The following is an 18531-nucleotide window of genomic DNA, read 5'->3' on the forward strand; positions in this document are numbered from 1 at the left end:
GTTTCAGCATTCCTCATAATGTAAAGACAGATAAGCGGTATGAAAACCTTCCAGATGTGTTTTGGTTGTTGCTGCAGCGGTCTGTGTGACGGCGGGAGCAGAGGGCGCTGTGAGCGGGCGGCTGGCCGGCCTCACACGCTCCTCCCCGCCGCCACCTGCGGAGCTCCTCAACTCCGAAAAACTTTAAAGCACATTTTTGCTCCGCCATCACTTCTCGTAAAACTGTCAATATTTGAAATCCACACAGCTGATTTCTCACCTCAAAACTTCACAGAAGTGGATTTAGTGATGAAATAACGTATGAAAATTGTAAAATATAGAACTTTCTGCAGCTGGCCTTTGTCTCTGATGATGCAGTGAATAGTGCCGTGTTTTAACGTCACATTTTAGTATCGCCTCAGCTCGCTTGGAACCTCGACGGGAGTTGATACGAAAAAAAGCACCTGGAAGCAGCTACAACTTTTCAGCAGTGGAAAACCAAAACAAGGCGAGTCGGTCGAGCTGGTTACCATGCAGTGGAAAAGGGGCTAAAGTGAAAGAGTTCTGCTCCGTGCGAGAGAAAATCTCATCAAAAATCACATTTATACAACACAAAATCAAGCCCTACAACGTACCGTTCCTCAAGAATATGTTGTGTGCTTCACACCACGCGTCACTTCTTAATTTTACAATACATTGTTCTGGTAGCCTGCTGAAACAAGATGCCAACGGGTGATGTCACGGTGGCCTTGTCTACTTCTTTTTCACCGTCTATGGTTTCAGCCTTTTCTACAATTTGATATTTTTATGCATAAAAAAAAAAGAAAAATAGAGAAAACTTCAGATATGAGAAACATCTAATTAAATTGTAAATGCCTCTAGAAACAAACTTGCACCATCTTCTAGTATAAACAGCACTGAGAGCAGCATACTGTAATATATTAAACAACTCTGAGAGGAAATGTTAAAAATTAACTCCTCTGACTGTTTTGCATTGCAAAGGCGCATCAGCAGCCAGATACTGACTCAAAATATGAAGAAAATTATGCAGCTTTTAACTCTGATGCTTTCTCTTACAACATGACTACTACCAGTGTTACTAATAATTCTGATGGAAAAAGCCTGGAAACTGAGACAAGCATAAACCTGCATGATCTTGATTATCTGCATGTATCACAATTGTTTTCCAGATAACCTCAATTTCATTTCTGAGCATAAAAATAACAGCTGACTTTGCAGAACAGCCAGCTAGCTTCCTGTTGTCATTACTACAACAACGTGGACACACTTCCTGTAAAGCTGATTTCAAAACGCCTGTGCACCCTTGTTTATTTGAAAGGTATATTAATAGAAATTATTTTGCTGTTAAACTTTTAATTGTCACCTGGCTGCATGAGTAAGGCCACACAATTCCCAGAAAGCTATCATAAAACCGTGAGCTGTAGTTAATCATTCAGTATCTGTAATGTTTTGCAGAGGATTCAACTTGTTCATCAGTAAAAATAGTGTGATTTGCTCTTTGACAATCACTTTAAAATTCCACTATGTGATCTCTTTACAAGTCTGAATTTGATTTGGGAGTGATTTTAAAGTTTCAGCTTAAAAGTAATGTGTATGTTGTAATCAATGGGCAAATATTAAATTGCTTAAGTGTGCTGGGTAATGTGACCTTTACTCTGCAACCATGTTTTCACCTCCCAACAAAAAGAGGTGGTGTTATGCTCATTTTGAGGTTCAAAATCCTATTTAGGGGTTGTACCAGAACAGGTTTACATGGTTTCATATTCAAACAACACTGTATTTTTGTCGAGGGTGGTGCAGTGGTTAGCACTGTCGCCTAAGTTAATTGGTGACCCTACATTGTCCTTAGGTGTGAGTGTGACTGGTTGTCTATGTGTGGCCCTGCGATGGATTGGCGACCTGTCCAGGGTGTACCCCGCCATTTGCCCGATGTCAGCTGGGATAGACTCCAGCCCCCCCCGCAACCCTGTACGCAGGATAAGCGGTTGACGATGGATGGATGGACCATATTTATGTCATACTGCACATTGCTGCTGCTCCTCTTTTCACCCTGTGTTGAAAGCTTCGTTTTAGCTATGGAGTGATGCATCTTGTCTCTAAATGATCTTTGTTGGGAGTTACACATGCTCAGTTCCTAGTTAAGGACTACTAGCCAATCAGAAGCAGAGAAGGGCGGGTCAGTGAGAAGCCAGTATGTTGCCGATCAGCTTGGCAACATGGACTGGAGCAAGAGTTTCAGAGTGGTGAGTTATTAATCTGTAACAAAAGTATCTTTCATCCATAAAGTTTTAACTTTATGTCCACCGACTGCCTGGAGGGTAGCTAGTGTTTGGAAGAGAGAGGAGAGCTGTGTGCTGCAGCTCAGTGTTTTTCCATCGCTGTTTCTGAGGGCGTGTCGGAGTAGCCGCTTGGCGAGCGTTATGAGGCACATTCAGCTTTCATCCCTGTGACGTCGCAGGGATGAAAGGGAAGCGTCTGGACTACAAACGAGCTGTTTTCAGGCATTTCAGAGGAGAGTTTTCTGTGGGAGATGGGAACTCCCTTTGGGCTGGACTTCGGACATAATATGACCTCTTTAAACATTTCTTCCAATTATTGACAATGGAGAGGTTGTTTAATCTAAAAGCATTAAAAAAGAGCACTTATATCCATATCACTGAGCTATTCTTATCACTGGAAACAGCTCATCTTTGTACCCTCTAATAGAACATAAACTGGATATTTTCAGCCAGTATGTTTGTAAAGCTCTGATTCATCAACTTATTTTTATATTCCCGTAAAACAGGAACACTCCCGCAAATGAGAGCTGGCTGTATTAGAAGCCGCCTACTATACTAGTAGTACGTACTGATTTGACCTAAATATAGTATGCAAACAAAAGCAAAATCTGCAGTATGCCAAAAATACCCGGATGGCGTACTGATTCGGGAAAAATCTCCAGTATGCATCGGACCAGTCTACCTCGTGTAGGGTTTCCCATAATGCAAGGCACTAGAACTGTAACAACAATAGGGCTGCAACTAATGATTATTTTCATAGTCGACTATTCTGTTAATTATTTATTCAATTAGTTGACTACTCACATAATTTTTGTCACCCCCTATTTAAGGATCTTTCAAGCGAATTACTGATGTCCAACACACAGCCTAACTAGCTAACGTTACCATTAAGTGAACGAGGTTTACTATTCAGAATGAACACTATTATCAACACCAGGGGGAATATAGGGAAGAAGACACCGTAGGATACTCCTATAAGTCATTAATTTACTATTGCACTTAACGTGTTTGCTAACACAACTAAAAGATCGTTCTCTTAGCCAGCATCATCCATGAGACCTCAAAACCAAGAATGCAAAGAACTATGGAGAGGTTGCTCCAAGATAACAGCCAGGCTTTATCACTCAAAACAATCTGATTTATTGCCAAGTAGGTTTTAACTTAAAACTTTTAACTTTTTAACAAAGACTTTTGCTTTGGAATTATATAAAATTTAATTAAAAGCAGCTACTATAACCACAACTGTACACCATTTAGCACGCTTTGTCTGATGGGAGGCTCGCAGTCTCAGATTTTGAATACCCCTGATTTAGTCACATCAGAAAATACTGCAAAACAACCTAAACTCCAAGAGTCCAAGGTGACTTCTTCAAATGTCTTGTTTTGTCCGCTTAACCGAAGATGTTCCATTTACAAACAACAGGAAGCAGAGAAAAGTAAATAAATCCTCATATCACATACTGTAGGGGGTCTGTTTTTAAAAAAGTCACAAATAAAGTACAGTACTTAACACAGGGACAGACTGTTACTGGAGTCCGCGGTGCATGAAATAACAGTGCCAAACTGTGCAGTAAAGACAAACAGCAGCAGCCACTCAGAGTTCAACAAGCATTAAACTAAAACACATTTCAGCTTTTTCATAAAAATGTTTTACTATTAAAGTGTCAGATCAAATAAGCAATCTGTGACTTCTTCCTCTTGCATAACTGACTAACCTGTCACACATTTAAATTTATTTCGTACCAGAACTGAGGAGTGGTGCAGTTCCATTCCCGGTAAAATAAAATCTTCTACTTCACAGACTCTGAATGAGATATGTATTGATTGTTTTGCTATTAAATGAGCATTTGACAGATTCATCTGCACAGAGGTGCTGTGAACAAACCTCCATTTTCATTTTCGAGTTTATACCTCCATTTCATGCGACTTGAGATAGATTTTTTGACACTGTGTCTGTGTTCATTTTCTGATGCAACCGGGTGTTTTGTTGTTCATGTCTGATGGAGGGAAACAACACGGGAACTAAAACCGCAAGCAGCTATATAATGCATCCTTTAAATACAAAAATACTAACCAGAAAATACCTTTATTCACCTAACATAAGCAGCAAACTGAGCGTTGACAGAACATTATTCATACACCGTTTCCCTCAGTGATCAGAAGAAAAAGGTCAGCATTGATTTTAATTCTGCACACACAAAAGCAATTAAATGTATTAAAAACTACAATTTCCAAAGTCAAGAACAGAGACAGTCCGTCCCCTTCAGGGTTTTTAATTTGAGAATAAAATATGTATGTATGTAAACGAACAGAAAAACTGTGCCGTTATGTTTTGGTGTTTACAGGCGCTGCCTCTGTCCTCTCTTCCTCAGTGTTACAGCGAGGGCGGGGCTTAGCGCTTAACGTCCATTCTACACACGAAGACACACATACAACACGTGCTAAAAAGACCTCATCACTTCAACAAACTCTCAGAAATGAAACCACATTTGCAGATCCAAGGCGCAAACTCGTTGTAGACTTCGTGGCTGTGTGGGTGGAGTCAGTTTAAAAAGTTACGTCCGGTCAGGCTTTGTAAACAAGGAGCGCTGAGCGATTAATTGAACATTTCACCTCGATTACAATTATTGAACGATTTTTTTGTTTTCTAATGTTGTGTGTTTTTTTTGCCCTCATATTTCACTGACAAGGTTTGTACTGTAAATATGTTCAACTATTAAAGCTGGGTTTATTTACTCACAGATTTCACAAATCCATTATCTAAATATTAATTTATAAGCTAATCTTGACGTGCACATGACAGGGATACGTTTCACCTAGGCCTGGGCGAAAAATCGATTGAATGAATTAATTCAAATTTTTTGTTGCGGGCGATTTAAAAATAAGTAAATCGAGTTTTTGTGTAATAGCACATTTTTGGCTCCCGGGGTTTCCGTAGTGTTCGTTTCCCATAGCGACAACATCATACACTAAACAGCAACAGCAAGCGACAAAATGGCTACCGGTGAGAGCGGGAAGTTTGTTCCCAAGAAAGGAATAAAGTCATCTGTTGTTTGGAACTGGTATGGGTTTGCTGCGACAGATGTGGAACAACAGACACCACGCTGCAACATTTGCCTAAAGCCTATCGCAGTGAAAGGCAGCAGCACCACAAACCTATTCCAACACCTGAAACAGAGACATCCAGCCGAATATGAAAAATGCCAGTCTCTCCGCGATGAACAAAGCCGCACTGACCAACAAACCTTATTGCTTTCCTTAAGTAGGGGGGGAAATCGGAAAAAATCGTAAATTGAATTAAAGTAAATAAAATCGGAGATTTTATTTTTAGGCCATATCGCCCATCCCTAGTTTCACCTATTTTTCGCCGCATCGCCGCTGCTAAATTATGAGCACTGCTACTAAAATTTCACTCAATTATTTAATATCTAAACGGAATCTGGCAGCAAATTAAAACGGATTTCATGGGGCCCTAATCATGGTCTCATTGGCCAATATCTGAATGTAGCGTAACTGTATCGAGCGCCATCAGGAGCTAGAAAACTTGGAGAACGTGACGAGCCTAAACAGCCAAAAATTAAGGTGTCTATATCGACACCACGTCTCCGTAACACGCCCGCTCTGCGACACAACTAGTTTCGGGGATCGACTATCCCTCCTGAAACAAATCCTAGTGGAAAGACTGTAGTATAATATTATAACATTAAATAAAAAGTACAATGTTCAGAATGTAATTTATTATAATTTCACATAATATTAAACTATTTTACCACTAGTTGAATATTAAATCCAGTTTCAGCCGTTTCATGTCTGTGGGTTGTTTTTATTAATCAATTTCTTGTGCACGGAAAATGCTCTTATTGGTGTCTAAGTTGTTAATGCTATGTAATAACTTGTCAATCATCATCTTGTTCAACATTTGAAAATTTGTTGTAGTAGTTGGGGTGCACAACTAATTAACAGTCGTCGAAAATCGATTATTAAATTTGTTGCCAACTAATTTAATGAATCGATTTGTTCACGATGTCATTGGGCCGTAACATCCCCGTCATCTTAACGGAGTAAAGTGATGTGATCAGTAAAGTTACTAAAACAACACAACATGAGCGCTGCAGTATCACCTTCACAACCTAAGACCTCCAAAGTGTGGGAGCATTTCACTCTTCACTCAGCTAAAAAGGTCATGAACTGCTGCGTCTGCAAAGCTGAGCCTTCCTGGAAGCGCCGGAGCGTCTGAAGAGGAGGCACGTAACGTTATTGCTGATGAAGACAAAATCGTTATTAGTGATCCCCTCTTGTAAATTTGGCAGATGTAACAAAGTTATTCCTGTCTTTGTATAAATATAGTGTTAGTTGGTGTGTTGCAGTGCCGGCGTGTAAACTGCTCCGTCACTGAACAGCAGATCAGCTGCTCAGATCAGGACTCGATTTCAGTGGAACTTTCTTTTGCTGCAGCAGAAACGTTCATTAAAAGATTTATTTTTGAAAGCAGTATTTATTTTGTCTTGACTGTTGTAGCACATGCCTAAAACAACCTCAAGTTTAATTTAAATTTTGCGATTCATAATCCCAAGAGTCGATTTATCGTTTCAATAATCGCTAGATTAACTGACTATCAAAATAGTCGTTAGTTACAGCCCTATGTAGTACTAGTGTAGAAGGGCTAGCGAGGCAAAACCAAACCTTTTTCCATCATCTCCCTATTTTATGGCCTTACCGCGTCACAGAGCGACCGGCCCACCGCCATTTCTCAAGGTGCTCCAGTGGCCAGTCCGGCTATGTTTTAGCTACAATGTAACTACGATTAGCAGCGCTGCCTTCCGCCGTGGCCCAAACAAACCCACGTTGCATTCTCCGCATGCGCGCCTGCTTCTGGGAGACGCCGAACAGTGTTTACCGTGGGAGATTATAATTGCGTGGTTAACCGTACGCGGTGATCATGGTAATTAAAATGTGTATGGTAATAATAACAGCCGGGAATGTTGACGTGGTTTACCGTTAAACAGGTTATCGTTTCATCCCTAGTGGTCTTTCTGTAAAAGCAGTTTCCCCTCTTTGTCCCTAAAATGGCGGATGTTTGACAAAAAAAACCCCTCTCATGTAGAGTTTGTCTTTATTTAAATCTACAGCTCAGTTTACACGGAGCTTCCTGTGTGTTTACACTCTGGATGCACTTGATCCGTCTTACCTCACAAGCAGCTAACCGCTCACTGTTTGCGGGTGTTTACATGGAACAATAAATCGAACACACCTCAAATGGGTTCATACACACTGAAAGCGAACAATCACCTCTGCTGCATGAATAAACCTGCAGTTTTGATTTCACCATTCTATAAGAGGAAGTGTGAGGAGCCTGTGACACCCAGAGCAGCTTGTGGGAAAAAGCTCAAGAACTTAAAAAGAACTGGAGGCAGTTTTTCTAAAATCCAAGGCTGTTTTGAGGCAGTGTGAGGCCTTCACAGGTCTGGTGGTGTTTCAGTCATAAGTACCAGGCCTTTGCAGGTCCATTTTTAAACAGAAAATACATTCTCTTTAAGGATATCTTTAAAGTATGTGAACAAAATGGTAATCTCTGTATCTATCAGGAGGCCGGTTGAGCTCTGCTACAAACATTATTCACAGATAACCACAAAATCCACAAGCCGAAGCGACTCAGACCAGTTCTCGGCTCGGGAAATCACACAATGTGGAATTGTTTAACCCATATTGAGTGCATTTTATCATAAATAGTTTATACAAGTCTGTTATATAGTGACATTAAAATATAAAACAAGACATGAGAGATGGAGCACCTTGTTTAAATTAGGATAATTTTTAAAATTTTTGCTTGTAAAATGCTGCAGATTTGTTTTATTTAATAGGGGTTTTTTTACCTTCCAAACCTTAAGTGATTAACAGCAGCTCATAAATATCTGTGTTTCAGTTTAGCTTTCTGGGCTTCAGGTCGAGTTATTTTGGTTACAGTTACACTGCAGTTTTACTACAACATGTTTGTTTTTGTATAAACAAGTACAAATAAGTGCAGTTAATTTACTGCAAAATGACGTTTTGTTTTGTCTAACCAACAGTCCAACAGCTGTTTACTATTTAAGGTTCAGTGTGTAATATTTCTGTTCATCTACTGACAGAAATGCAATTTAAGATCCATAACTATGTTTTCAGTGGTGTAGAAAGAATAAACCATTATGTTTTAATGACCTTAGAATGAGACATTTATATGTACATAACCGCGGGCACCCCCTTCATGGACGTCGCCACGTTGCATCGTCATATTTCTACAGTAGCTGAAAATGGACAAACAGCGCTATGGAATGCGTTTCGTCACTACGTTCTTCTTGGCACTCATCACTATTTTGAATACGTACATTAGAAGAAAAAGAAGTAGTACTAACATACTGCAGAGGTCTGCAAATAAGTTTTGAATCGGAGCAATATTTTCAACCATTAGATGGTGGTGGATGATGTGTCGCCCCCCCCCCCCTCTCTGCAACAAATAGATTCTGCAGCGAATGTTTCTCAGATCACGGCACTGTTTTAGTTTCGGTGTTTGATCGTCATCCATCAACCAACGGACGCTTTTTCATTTCCCCAGTATCTCCAGGCAGAGGACATTCAGGGGAATCACGTTCTCTGACGGCTCTTTCAGAGGTTACTTAGTGTCGTTCAGATTTCTTCAAAGTAAAAGCTCAGTTCAACTTCAAATCTAAGATTGCGCTTTTATTTTGTAGGCAAAACCACTAAAGAGGAAGTGATTATGTGAGTAACTGTTGCTGGCATGACAGATCTATTTTTAAGCAAAGCTATCAAAGTATTTATTTATCTATATTTTTTGCCCCTATCAAATCACCATAATCTGGCAGCGGGCCAGATATTATTGTTGTTTATATCTGGCCCGTTTTGGTGAGGGTCCATAATCACAGAGAGAATGAATGTGTTCCCCTTGTCAATGTTTGTATAAACTTTATTTAATACATTGCTTATAATGGACTGTGGTGCAGAAACAGTGACAGTGTTTCACACCCTTGGCTTACATTTTCCATGTGGTCTGTCAGCGGCAAAGTCACAATATGGTTTTACTGAATAATTAAGTAAATATAATTTCTTAATAAATCTACCTAAAGAGATCTCATTTCTTGACTGGCCACTCTGCTGTCTCAGAAGAGACACCTTTTGTTCTATGTCAGACACCGTAGCTGTCCTACACTCTTAGGGGGGGGCAGTGGTAGGCTGGACAGATGGTTGCAATTCACAACCCTCACCACTAGATGCCACTAAATCTTACACACTAAACCTTTAAATTTACTATTATACATAGAAAAGCATTAAAAAACCCACAATAAAGACGCTGGAACAAGATTTGTGCTAAAATAAGTGTAACGATTAATCAAATAAATCGATAAGTTGTCAACTATTAAATTTAGCCCACAATTTAGAGAATCTATTGAATCATTTTTAAAAGAAAAATTGTCAGATTCCAGACTCTTCACTTCTCTTTGTCATTAATCGTTAGTTGCAGCCCTAGTGAATGCTCTGTCACATCATTCGGTGTCTTGTACCGACGCACATGGCACCCTTTAATGTCATTGTTTAACGCTTGGACGGGTGGGTCAGAAACTGGACTTTAGTAAGTAATGTAGTTATTTTAACCAAAACCTTTACCTATATTTAAACCTAACCAAGTGGTTTTGATGCGTAAAAGATTCTTAATGAAAAGACCCAAATTAGCAGCGTGTTAGTCCGTGAATCTTTAGAATGGCTCACGAATATTTAGTTAGATATTTTTAAAGGCTCGGTAATTTCAGACTAACAGAGTGAAATGGTGCATTTGTTGGGGACTATTTTCAGTGTTGGAATAATCTACATTTGGTGCTCTAGTGAGTATTCTGGGCAGAAGGAAGGTGTATGTGGTACAAAATAAAACTACAAATGGCACTCTATGGCACAGAGGAATATGGTATATAGATCTATCCATCTTTCGACAGACAAAGATAAAATCAAAGGAAAATATGCTGCTTTTGTGCACAGCAGCCTTGGTGATCCATTTTTCCCCTCCCTGCCCTAAAGAAAATGGCACAGCCATGAAAATGCTGTGTTTTCTGATACTGAATCCATCACCCAGACTCTGCTCCTCTGTAATCCCCTGTTTGGAGTTAGAGGCGAGAAAAGACTGAATTACAACAGCTTGACATGAAACATAATACGCAGCCCCACAGCTGCAACACACAACCTGCAAATGACCCAAAATCTTCAAAACAACATATTTCTCAGTGACAAAAATTAAAACCTGAAACAAGTTATTACTTTCACTTAGTGCTGCAACCAATGATTACTTTCATTATCGAATAACTAATTGTTTAATTTGTCTATACAATGTAAAATAAATGACTGAACAAGTTTATCAAAAGAAAATGAATAATCGATCGTTTAAGTAATTTTTCAAGTCAAAATGTCAAACATTCTCCGTTTCCCCCATCTCCAGATGTGAGAATCTGCTGCTTTACCTTCTCTTTACTTTATAGTAAATAAAAATAAAAAAAACAATACATTTGATGGACACTTTGTAGTCAAGTTATTGACTTATAAAGATCAATAATTTTAATTTACTATGGTATTAAACAGCAAATCCTCATGTTTGAGAAACTAGAAGCGTTGAATGTTTAACATTTACGCTTGAAAAAAAAAAACATAAATAAAAGACTAATCCAAACTAAATCAATCAAAATAGTTGCAGATTAATTTTCCGTGGATCTCATCAGTTCAATAACTTAAGCTCTAGTTTATTTAAATGCTATGAAAAACTAACTCTTTAATTGAACTTGCAGTAAAATTTAAATAATGTTTAGGGATGCAACTAACGATTATTTTCATTATCAATTAATCTGCCAATCATTTCCTTTATTAAAAATCTGTTTTTCAATGTCAAAAAAATGTGCTTTAAAAGTTCAAATGTCTTGTTTTGTCAGAACAACCCAAAATATATCCAGTTTAGTCCCAACATGCGAGAAGTTGGGAGCCTTTGGGAAACTTTTTGGTTTTATCAATTATCATAATAGCTGCCGATTAATTTTCTTTAAATGGAGTTATCGATTAATTTGCACCTCAAATGTTCTCGTGAGGCACGGCTGAAAGTGCATGACAGATTTTTCAAATTAAATCGATTTATAACAACCAGGCAGACGTCACATTCAGCTTATTATCCACATGAAAATAAAAGGCCTAGTGTACAAGCTGTGGGTGCGGCCGGCTGTGCAGCTGCTATCCATTTACTCAAGATAGATGGGACGTGAAGATTCACAAAATAAATGCGTATACTGTATTTCCTCCCCTTTCTGCACCAAGAATAGTCTTCTTCTAAAGCAGAGCTGTTCTGTAGCTGTTTGAACACAGCAGCTCTCCTGCTTACCTCCCGCCCGCTGCCTAAATGCAAAATATTCTCAAATTCTCACTCCTGTGTTGATCATCCACAACCCCCCCCCCACCCAGCACACCCTCCCCCACCCAATACCCATAACCCACCACAGGCAGCCCTCCCCCTGCTGTAGCTCTGCAGACCAGCTGCAGCAGGCCCTAAGATCAATTTTTAGAAATAAACAGCAGCAAATATATACGTATCGGCTAAACGCAGAGCCCAATAAGAGCATTAACACCACTGCATAACATAATGCAGCGACATGATGTATCACAAACACACTTTTAAATAAAAAAAAAAAGGCCTTTGACAAAACTGAAAGATGTGAAAAAACAAGCAAGACAAGCTCACCATCGCTCAGACACTCCAAATCTCTATAAGAACGTGATATTTGCCTTAGAGTAACATTATGGTGACAGAGAATGCCACAAAAAAATGGACAAGGTCACTGTTGAATGTCAAACACGCTGAATATGCTCTATTTATATTTATAGGGACTGAAATGATAGAACCACAGGAGATTAAATAAAAACACAAGAGACCCTGTGGAAACATTACGGGACTATTATAATGACAAAATGAGAATGAAACATGTTTAATTTGATCACTTAATGGCTCAATATTAACCCCACTTTGGTGAAAGAACACCACAGAGTAAGATAAAGTCATTATAGGACTAAATAACTATTACATCAAGCCCATATGCAGATATTCAGATATTTTACTGATACATCAGTGATTAAAGATAAAACACAGAAACATAACACTAACAATTAAATACTGAGTCTCAGAGATACAAATGGCTGCTTCAAAACATATTTATATGTGTAATTATACTCATCCAAGAAGGGAGGGGTGGGGGGATTAAGTTTGATAAAACCACATACCGATAGTTATAGGAATATTTTAGAATATATAATTAAGTAAGATAAAACTGCACTGAGTACAATAAACAAAGTATCAGACCCTAAAGAAGTATTATTGGAATATTAAACAGGTATATGAGTTGAATTAAGAAGGAAAAAGAACGAAATAAAAGTAAGATAAAGTCCCTATAGGAAAATTATAGTTTAGGTAAGACACTACGGGGTACTATAGACATTAGTGTTAGCCACTAACATGGAGTATTAAATGATTATTATTAAGTATTAATGGAAATTAATAGGAGAACAGGAGACCAAGTAAAATAAACTAATAACTAAGCTCTACAGACACAATAGTACCCACAATGGGAACATTACAGCTATAGTTCAGGTTTTTTTTAAAGTAATACTTTGATGTAAACACTACCAAGTCTCCACTTAGTCACTATAGGAAAATTATAGGTTTATCTGAGCCCTATTATACTTGATACGATATGAGGAAGAATATAATTATGTTAGAATTAGACGGATAAATATATTAGTCATCAGAGGAAAAATGAAAAGGTTTCTAGGACACAGAAGGGGAATAAAAGTAAAAGAAAATAAAGATGCAATCATTATTAAGCTCCACAGACACAATATAAGCCATGACGGGTAAGTTATAGGTATATTTGATGATTACTATAGTAATAAACTCAAACTAAGAATACCATTGAGTCAGATAAAGTCTCATGCATGACTATACTGTAAGACCCTATTTAATATTTTATAAGTATTACAGATATTTGTATGGATTTTTATACTCAATTCAACACAAAGTTTAGAATACAAGTTTAGACAATTTGGAATACTATTGAGAGACTATCAGCCATTAATTGAATATAAAACATCTACCTATAAGCGTATGAGGAACAAGACTGAATAAAATTATTAAAACCCTGGTAGAAAATGGATAATATAAAAGATAATTAAAGTATTATTATACTTAATACAACAAAAGAAAGCCTATAAGAAAGTAAGACTAAAATGCTAAAGTGAAATAAAATCCCTATTGGAGGTCTATAAACACAACATTAGCTCCATTAGTTACATATTTAAAAAGGAATAGTAAAAGAGCAGCTGCAACTTATGGTTAATTTAATTATGGATAAATCTGGTGGTTAAATTCTTTAATAACTCTTTAGTCTATAGCATGTCAAGTTGACATCATGTACTATACCTAAATGTGCTTTGTCTGACCAGCAGTCAAAAAGCACAAACACATTCAATTTACTATCATAGAAGACTTGAGATAACCAGCAAACATTCACATTTGAGAAGCTGAAACCAGAGAACCTGGCATTTTGGCTGATGTATTTAGTGTCTGTCTACAGGGCTGCAACTAATGATTATCTTCTCGATTAAATCGATCCATGTTGTTTGATCTTTTACGACATATTCACACGACTCAAACTGATCAATCGAATATAAAAACAGTTGTCCATTAGTTTAGTAGTCGACAACTTATCAATTAATCGTTGCAGCTCTATCCATCAACTGATGGATTAGTAGTTTGAGCCCTAGGTTGTTTGTGGGTATATGAGCAGGACAAACAAGGAAAAACAACAAAGTGAGCTCAAGTCACTATTTAGCCCACAACTGCTTAAAACATTTGTGACAGATTATTACATTTGTAAGTTTTTGCTGTCCACGACTAATATATAACTACTTTTGAGAACTAGTTCTGTCAATCAGCAAGCAAAACACCACAACAACGTGAATTAAAGTCACTACTTAACTCACAATTGCTTATCTAATTGTTTATTTTGTACATTTGTAAGCTTTTGCCATTCACTGACTAATCTATAAATACTTTTGAGCACTGTTTCTATCAATCTATCTGCAAGCACAACAACACAACAAAGAGAGATCAAGGCCCTATTTAGTCCCCAACTGCTTAAAACATCTGTCACCGATTATTACATTTGTAAGTTTTGCCATTTACCGACTAATCTATATGCTTTTGAGCACTTTTTCTATCCATCTGCAAGCAAAATGCCACAACAAAGTGAGATCAAGTCACAATTTAGCTCACAATCACTTAAAACATCTGTGATCGATTATTAGCCTACATTCATAAGTTTTATTACATTTGTAAGTTTTTGCTGTCCACAGACTAATCTATATATCCTTTGTATCTACAGTATATATCCATCTATACATCCATCAAGAAGCAAAAATGACACAACAAAGTGAGCTCAAGTCACTATTTAGCTCACAACTGCTTACGTAATCGCTTATTATATACATGTTTGTAAGTTTTTGCCGTCCACTGACCAAATATCACACATATATTTAACTTAACCACAGTGAGAATGTACAATAAGTACTACCATCAAGTTGAGTATAGCGTATGGTAAACATACTATTATGTACTATAGGAGTGTTATATGAATATCACAGAGCTCCAGTAGTTTCCTTTTGGGCTGGCCTGGGGGAGGGCCAGCTGAGGCAGTGCTTCAGCCTAGTGGTGGATATGAGGCAGGAAAATAAAAGCCACATAATATAATCTGAGCACTGAGAGGCAGCCCAGTGTCTAAAATGTGAACACACACACAAGAATTTAAGATGGAAACCCTTAATCTGCACCCTGCCTACGTCAGTTCTCGTGATATTTCTGGGAATATTGCAGCATATATATATATATATATATATATATATATATATATATATATATATATATATATATATATATTTTTTTTTTTTTTTTACACAGTTTTCAGTTCAGGAAGAGGAAGGAGAAGAAAAAAAACAAAACACCCACAACAACCCCCGACTAATATTACAAATAAAAATGTCTCCTCCTGTTTTGGACAACAATTATATAAAAAAATAAAACTCCTTCCACACACACACACACACACACACACACACACACACACAGAGTGTACAGTATTGACCTTGGCTATATCCTGTTATTGAAAAAGGCTCACAAGTTCACCCACTGAAGAAGAAGAAGAAGAAAGAAAAAAATTCTATGCTGCAATAAATTAATATTTAAACAAGAGATATTATAAAAATATACAACCACCACTGGGATATTAAACACATCCCCACGCCACACATGAAGCATTTCTGTCAAAATAAATGACTCTGTTCCGTTTTTTTTATATAGTAAAAGCTCCTCCTAGCTGGTGTTTGTCCTCTGGATGTTTCCTGGCGTTATTTTAATGCAGGACTATTAGTGCTCGCTATATAATTATATATATATATATGAAGTAAAATAAAACTCCACGTTTCCCCCTTTACACACACACACACACACAATATTAACATTCCTCCTTAAACTGTGGCAATTACGACGGAGACAAAATGTCGGGAGGGATTTGATAATAATATCAATATGCTTCCTATTATAACCAAACAGTAACTGCTGCTCCACCTACTCCGTGTCGAAAATAAAATATTTAATATCACGTCGGCGTTTAAATTCATTACGAGAATCCGCGTTGAAAAATGAACAAAATGAACAAAATGTCGATGCAACGACTCGCTGCTAGCTTGGTGTTTTTTTTTTTGTTGTTGTTGTTGTTGTTGTTGTTGAAAAGACTGACTAGCTTAAAAGTTTCCTGATATTTTCAGGCAGGCAAACGTCCAGAAAATTAAATTTTATTTAAGCTAATGTGTTGTTAAGTGTGGGTGGGGGTTGGTAGCCAGAGGAGAAGCTTGAGACTGTCGACGCGACACACAAAGAAATTAATCATTAACACGGTGAAAATATCAGAAATATTAAACTGGAATTTAACGACCGAGTCTCGGATATCAAACGAGGCGACTGCTCGGTGTCACAGCCGATTGTTTCCCCCGTAAAAATACAAATATAAGCCATTTATTTGTCCTCCTCTTCGGGTTGGGAGGAAAAAAAAAAGTTGAGCCTGGTTGAATAAAGTTGTAATTGCAGTCAGAGCAACTCTCGGGTGCTGGGGGGTTTTGGCTGATATGAGAACACAATCAATACGACATGGTCAAACTAAATGAAATAAAACGCGAGCTCGGGCTTCATTTCACAGCGACACACGGTTAAAATATTCCCCCCATCAACAGGTCGGAAAACCCGCCGGGTGTAAGTGACAGAAATCGACATTTATGTGGAAATCATATCGGCTTTTTACCTGTATTGCATTGTGCTCCATTGCAGTCCTGCATTCCCCTCTCTGAGGCCCCTCTCCGGTTACACCGCCGGGACTCGCCGACACACAAACAAACGCACCAAAAAAAAAAAAGAAAAAGGGGGCCTGCTTTTTTTTTTTTTTTTTTTTGTGGAAATGGGACAGGATCTAGGTGTGGCCAAAGTTTGCCACAGAGTACAACTTAATGTTAAAGTCACAGTGAAACGGCAGTTGGAGCATCTTTAGCTTCAGTAGCGTGACGTACTTCCGAGTGACACGGTTTATATGTGGGCGGGGTTTGATTGCGAGAGGGGTTTGAATCAAACCCCCCCCCTAAAATATATATATATACATCATTAAATTGCCAAAAAAGTGACTGGAGTTTGGCGAGCGTAGCTGTGGAGAGATATGGGGCTGTTCATGCATGTTTCTGTTGAAATAAAATACATATATGTATTTATTGTGGGTTATTCTTCAGCAGCTGCTTTGGGTGAAAGTTGCATATTACTTCTCAATCTCAATCATAAATACTTTATTGATCCCCATTTGGGGGAAGTTGTTGTGTTTTAGTTGTTCACTTTCACAAATCAAGGCATTAAAGAAATAGAATTAATAATAAAAGTAGAACATATAAAAAAGAAAATATAAAAATGAAAAAATATAAACAAGACTGTAGGATGTACAGTATCAATAGTGGTTAATAATGAACTGATAAAGTTGAGAAAATGATTGATATATTGTCTCAGCTGTACATTACTAATCTTTTAAGTAAATTGGCTAAATAGGATCTTCATAAATGCAAATTTACATATCATACATCTGCCTTTCAAAAGAGATTCACTTTACACTGATATAACCAGCAAGTTATCACATTTGCATTGAGGACATTTTTATATAACGACTTCAAACTGTATGTTGGCTTGCTCCGCTTTTCTATAAATCCTTAACGCTATTGAAATTATTAATGCTTGTTTGATTAGAGTTGCAAAGTGGGAGAAGCTGCTGGTTCCAGAAGTGTTTTCTCCACTATATTCCCATTTCACTTTCTTCTTTTAATAATATTCTCAATTTTACTGAAAAGCTTTATTGTCCTTGTAGGTTTACACATACAAGAAATTTGATTTGGTATTTTGGTTAGGTAGAAAATATAACAGCTGCAGGTCACAAATCATAAATGTAAAAATATATATAAAAAAACAATAAAAGAGAATATGCACAATATAGCTGTTATTTAAATTACAGTTTGTGCAGGTATGTGCAAAATATTTAGATGGGATTTACATCCTCTCCCAGATGATCATATTGGTTTGCTTTAGGACTCTTTGGTTTGAACCACAAGCTGCAATTACTTCAACATTGTTTCATCATTTTGGCTTGGCAGATGGCCCTAAATACTATATCAATGAGTTTCAGCCGCCGTTGATATGGAGAAGAATACATTCAGAGTGGTAGTGAATTCAAAATACTTAGTTGCTGAATTACCACTAAGGCAATGAACTACATTTTGGAGTTAACTTCTCCCCTGAACATTTTATGTGCATACCTGCTACTTTTTATCATAGAGCTCAGTCGATTGAACCGGGAGAGGTAGGATTTACCACATTAAAACAAACTTTACCAAAAGCACCTCAAACTATTACAATACAGTTTTGACGCTCAGGTGGAAGATTCTCAATAGAAACAGACTTAGCGAGGAAATTAAAAGTGACATAAAATGAACAGCTGACAACATCAGACCTGTGTGGAGCAATTACATTGCATTTACTCATTTGGCTTTTATCCAAAGCGACTTACATTTGAGGGACAACATACAAGCATCAAAAACAGATCTA

General features: G+C 37.6%; 1 protein-coding gene across 1 annotated transcript in view; it reads right to left on the minus strand.

Annotated features, from left to right (window-relative positions):
• zgc:77151 (uncharacterized protein LOC337153 homolog) overlaps window positions 1–16858 on the minus strand; it is a 48195-nt gene extending 31337 nt beyond the window's left edge. The window contains exon 1 of the mRNA XM_038707636.1: window positions 16703–16858. Coding sequence (XP_038563564.1) covers window positions 16703–16723 — 21 coding nt within the window. The 5' untranslated portion in view covers window positions 16724–16858. The remainder of the gene's footprint in view (window positions 1–16702) is intronic.
• Window positions 16859–18531: the final 1673 nt, after the last annotated feature.

This window comes from Micropterus salmoides, unplaced genomic scaffold (genome assembly GCF_014851395.1).
Source record: "Micropterus salmoides isolate LMB-PRFRI ecotype aquatic unplaced genomic scaffold, ASM1485139v1 Ms_hic_scaffold_9, whole genome shotgun sequence".
Classification (NCBI taxonomy): domain Eukaryota; kingdom Metazoa; phylum Chordata; class Actinopteri; order Centrarchiformes; family Centrarchidae; genus Micropterus; species Micropterus salmoides.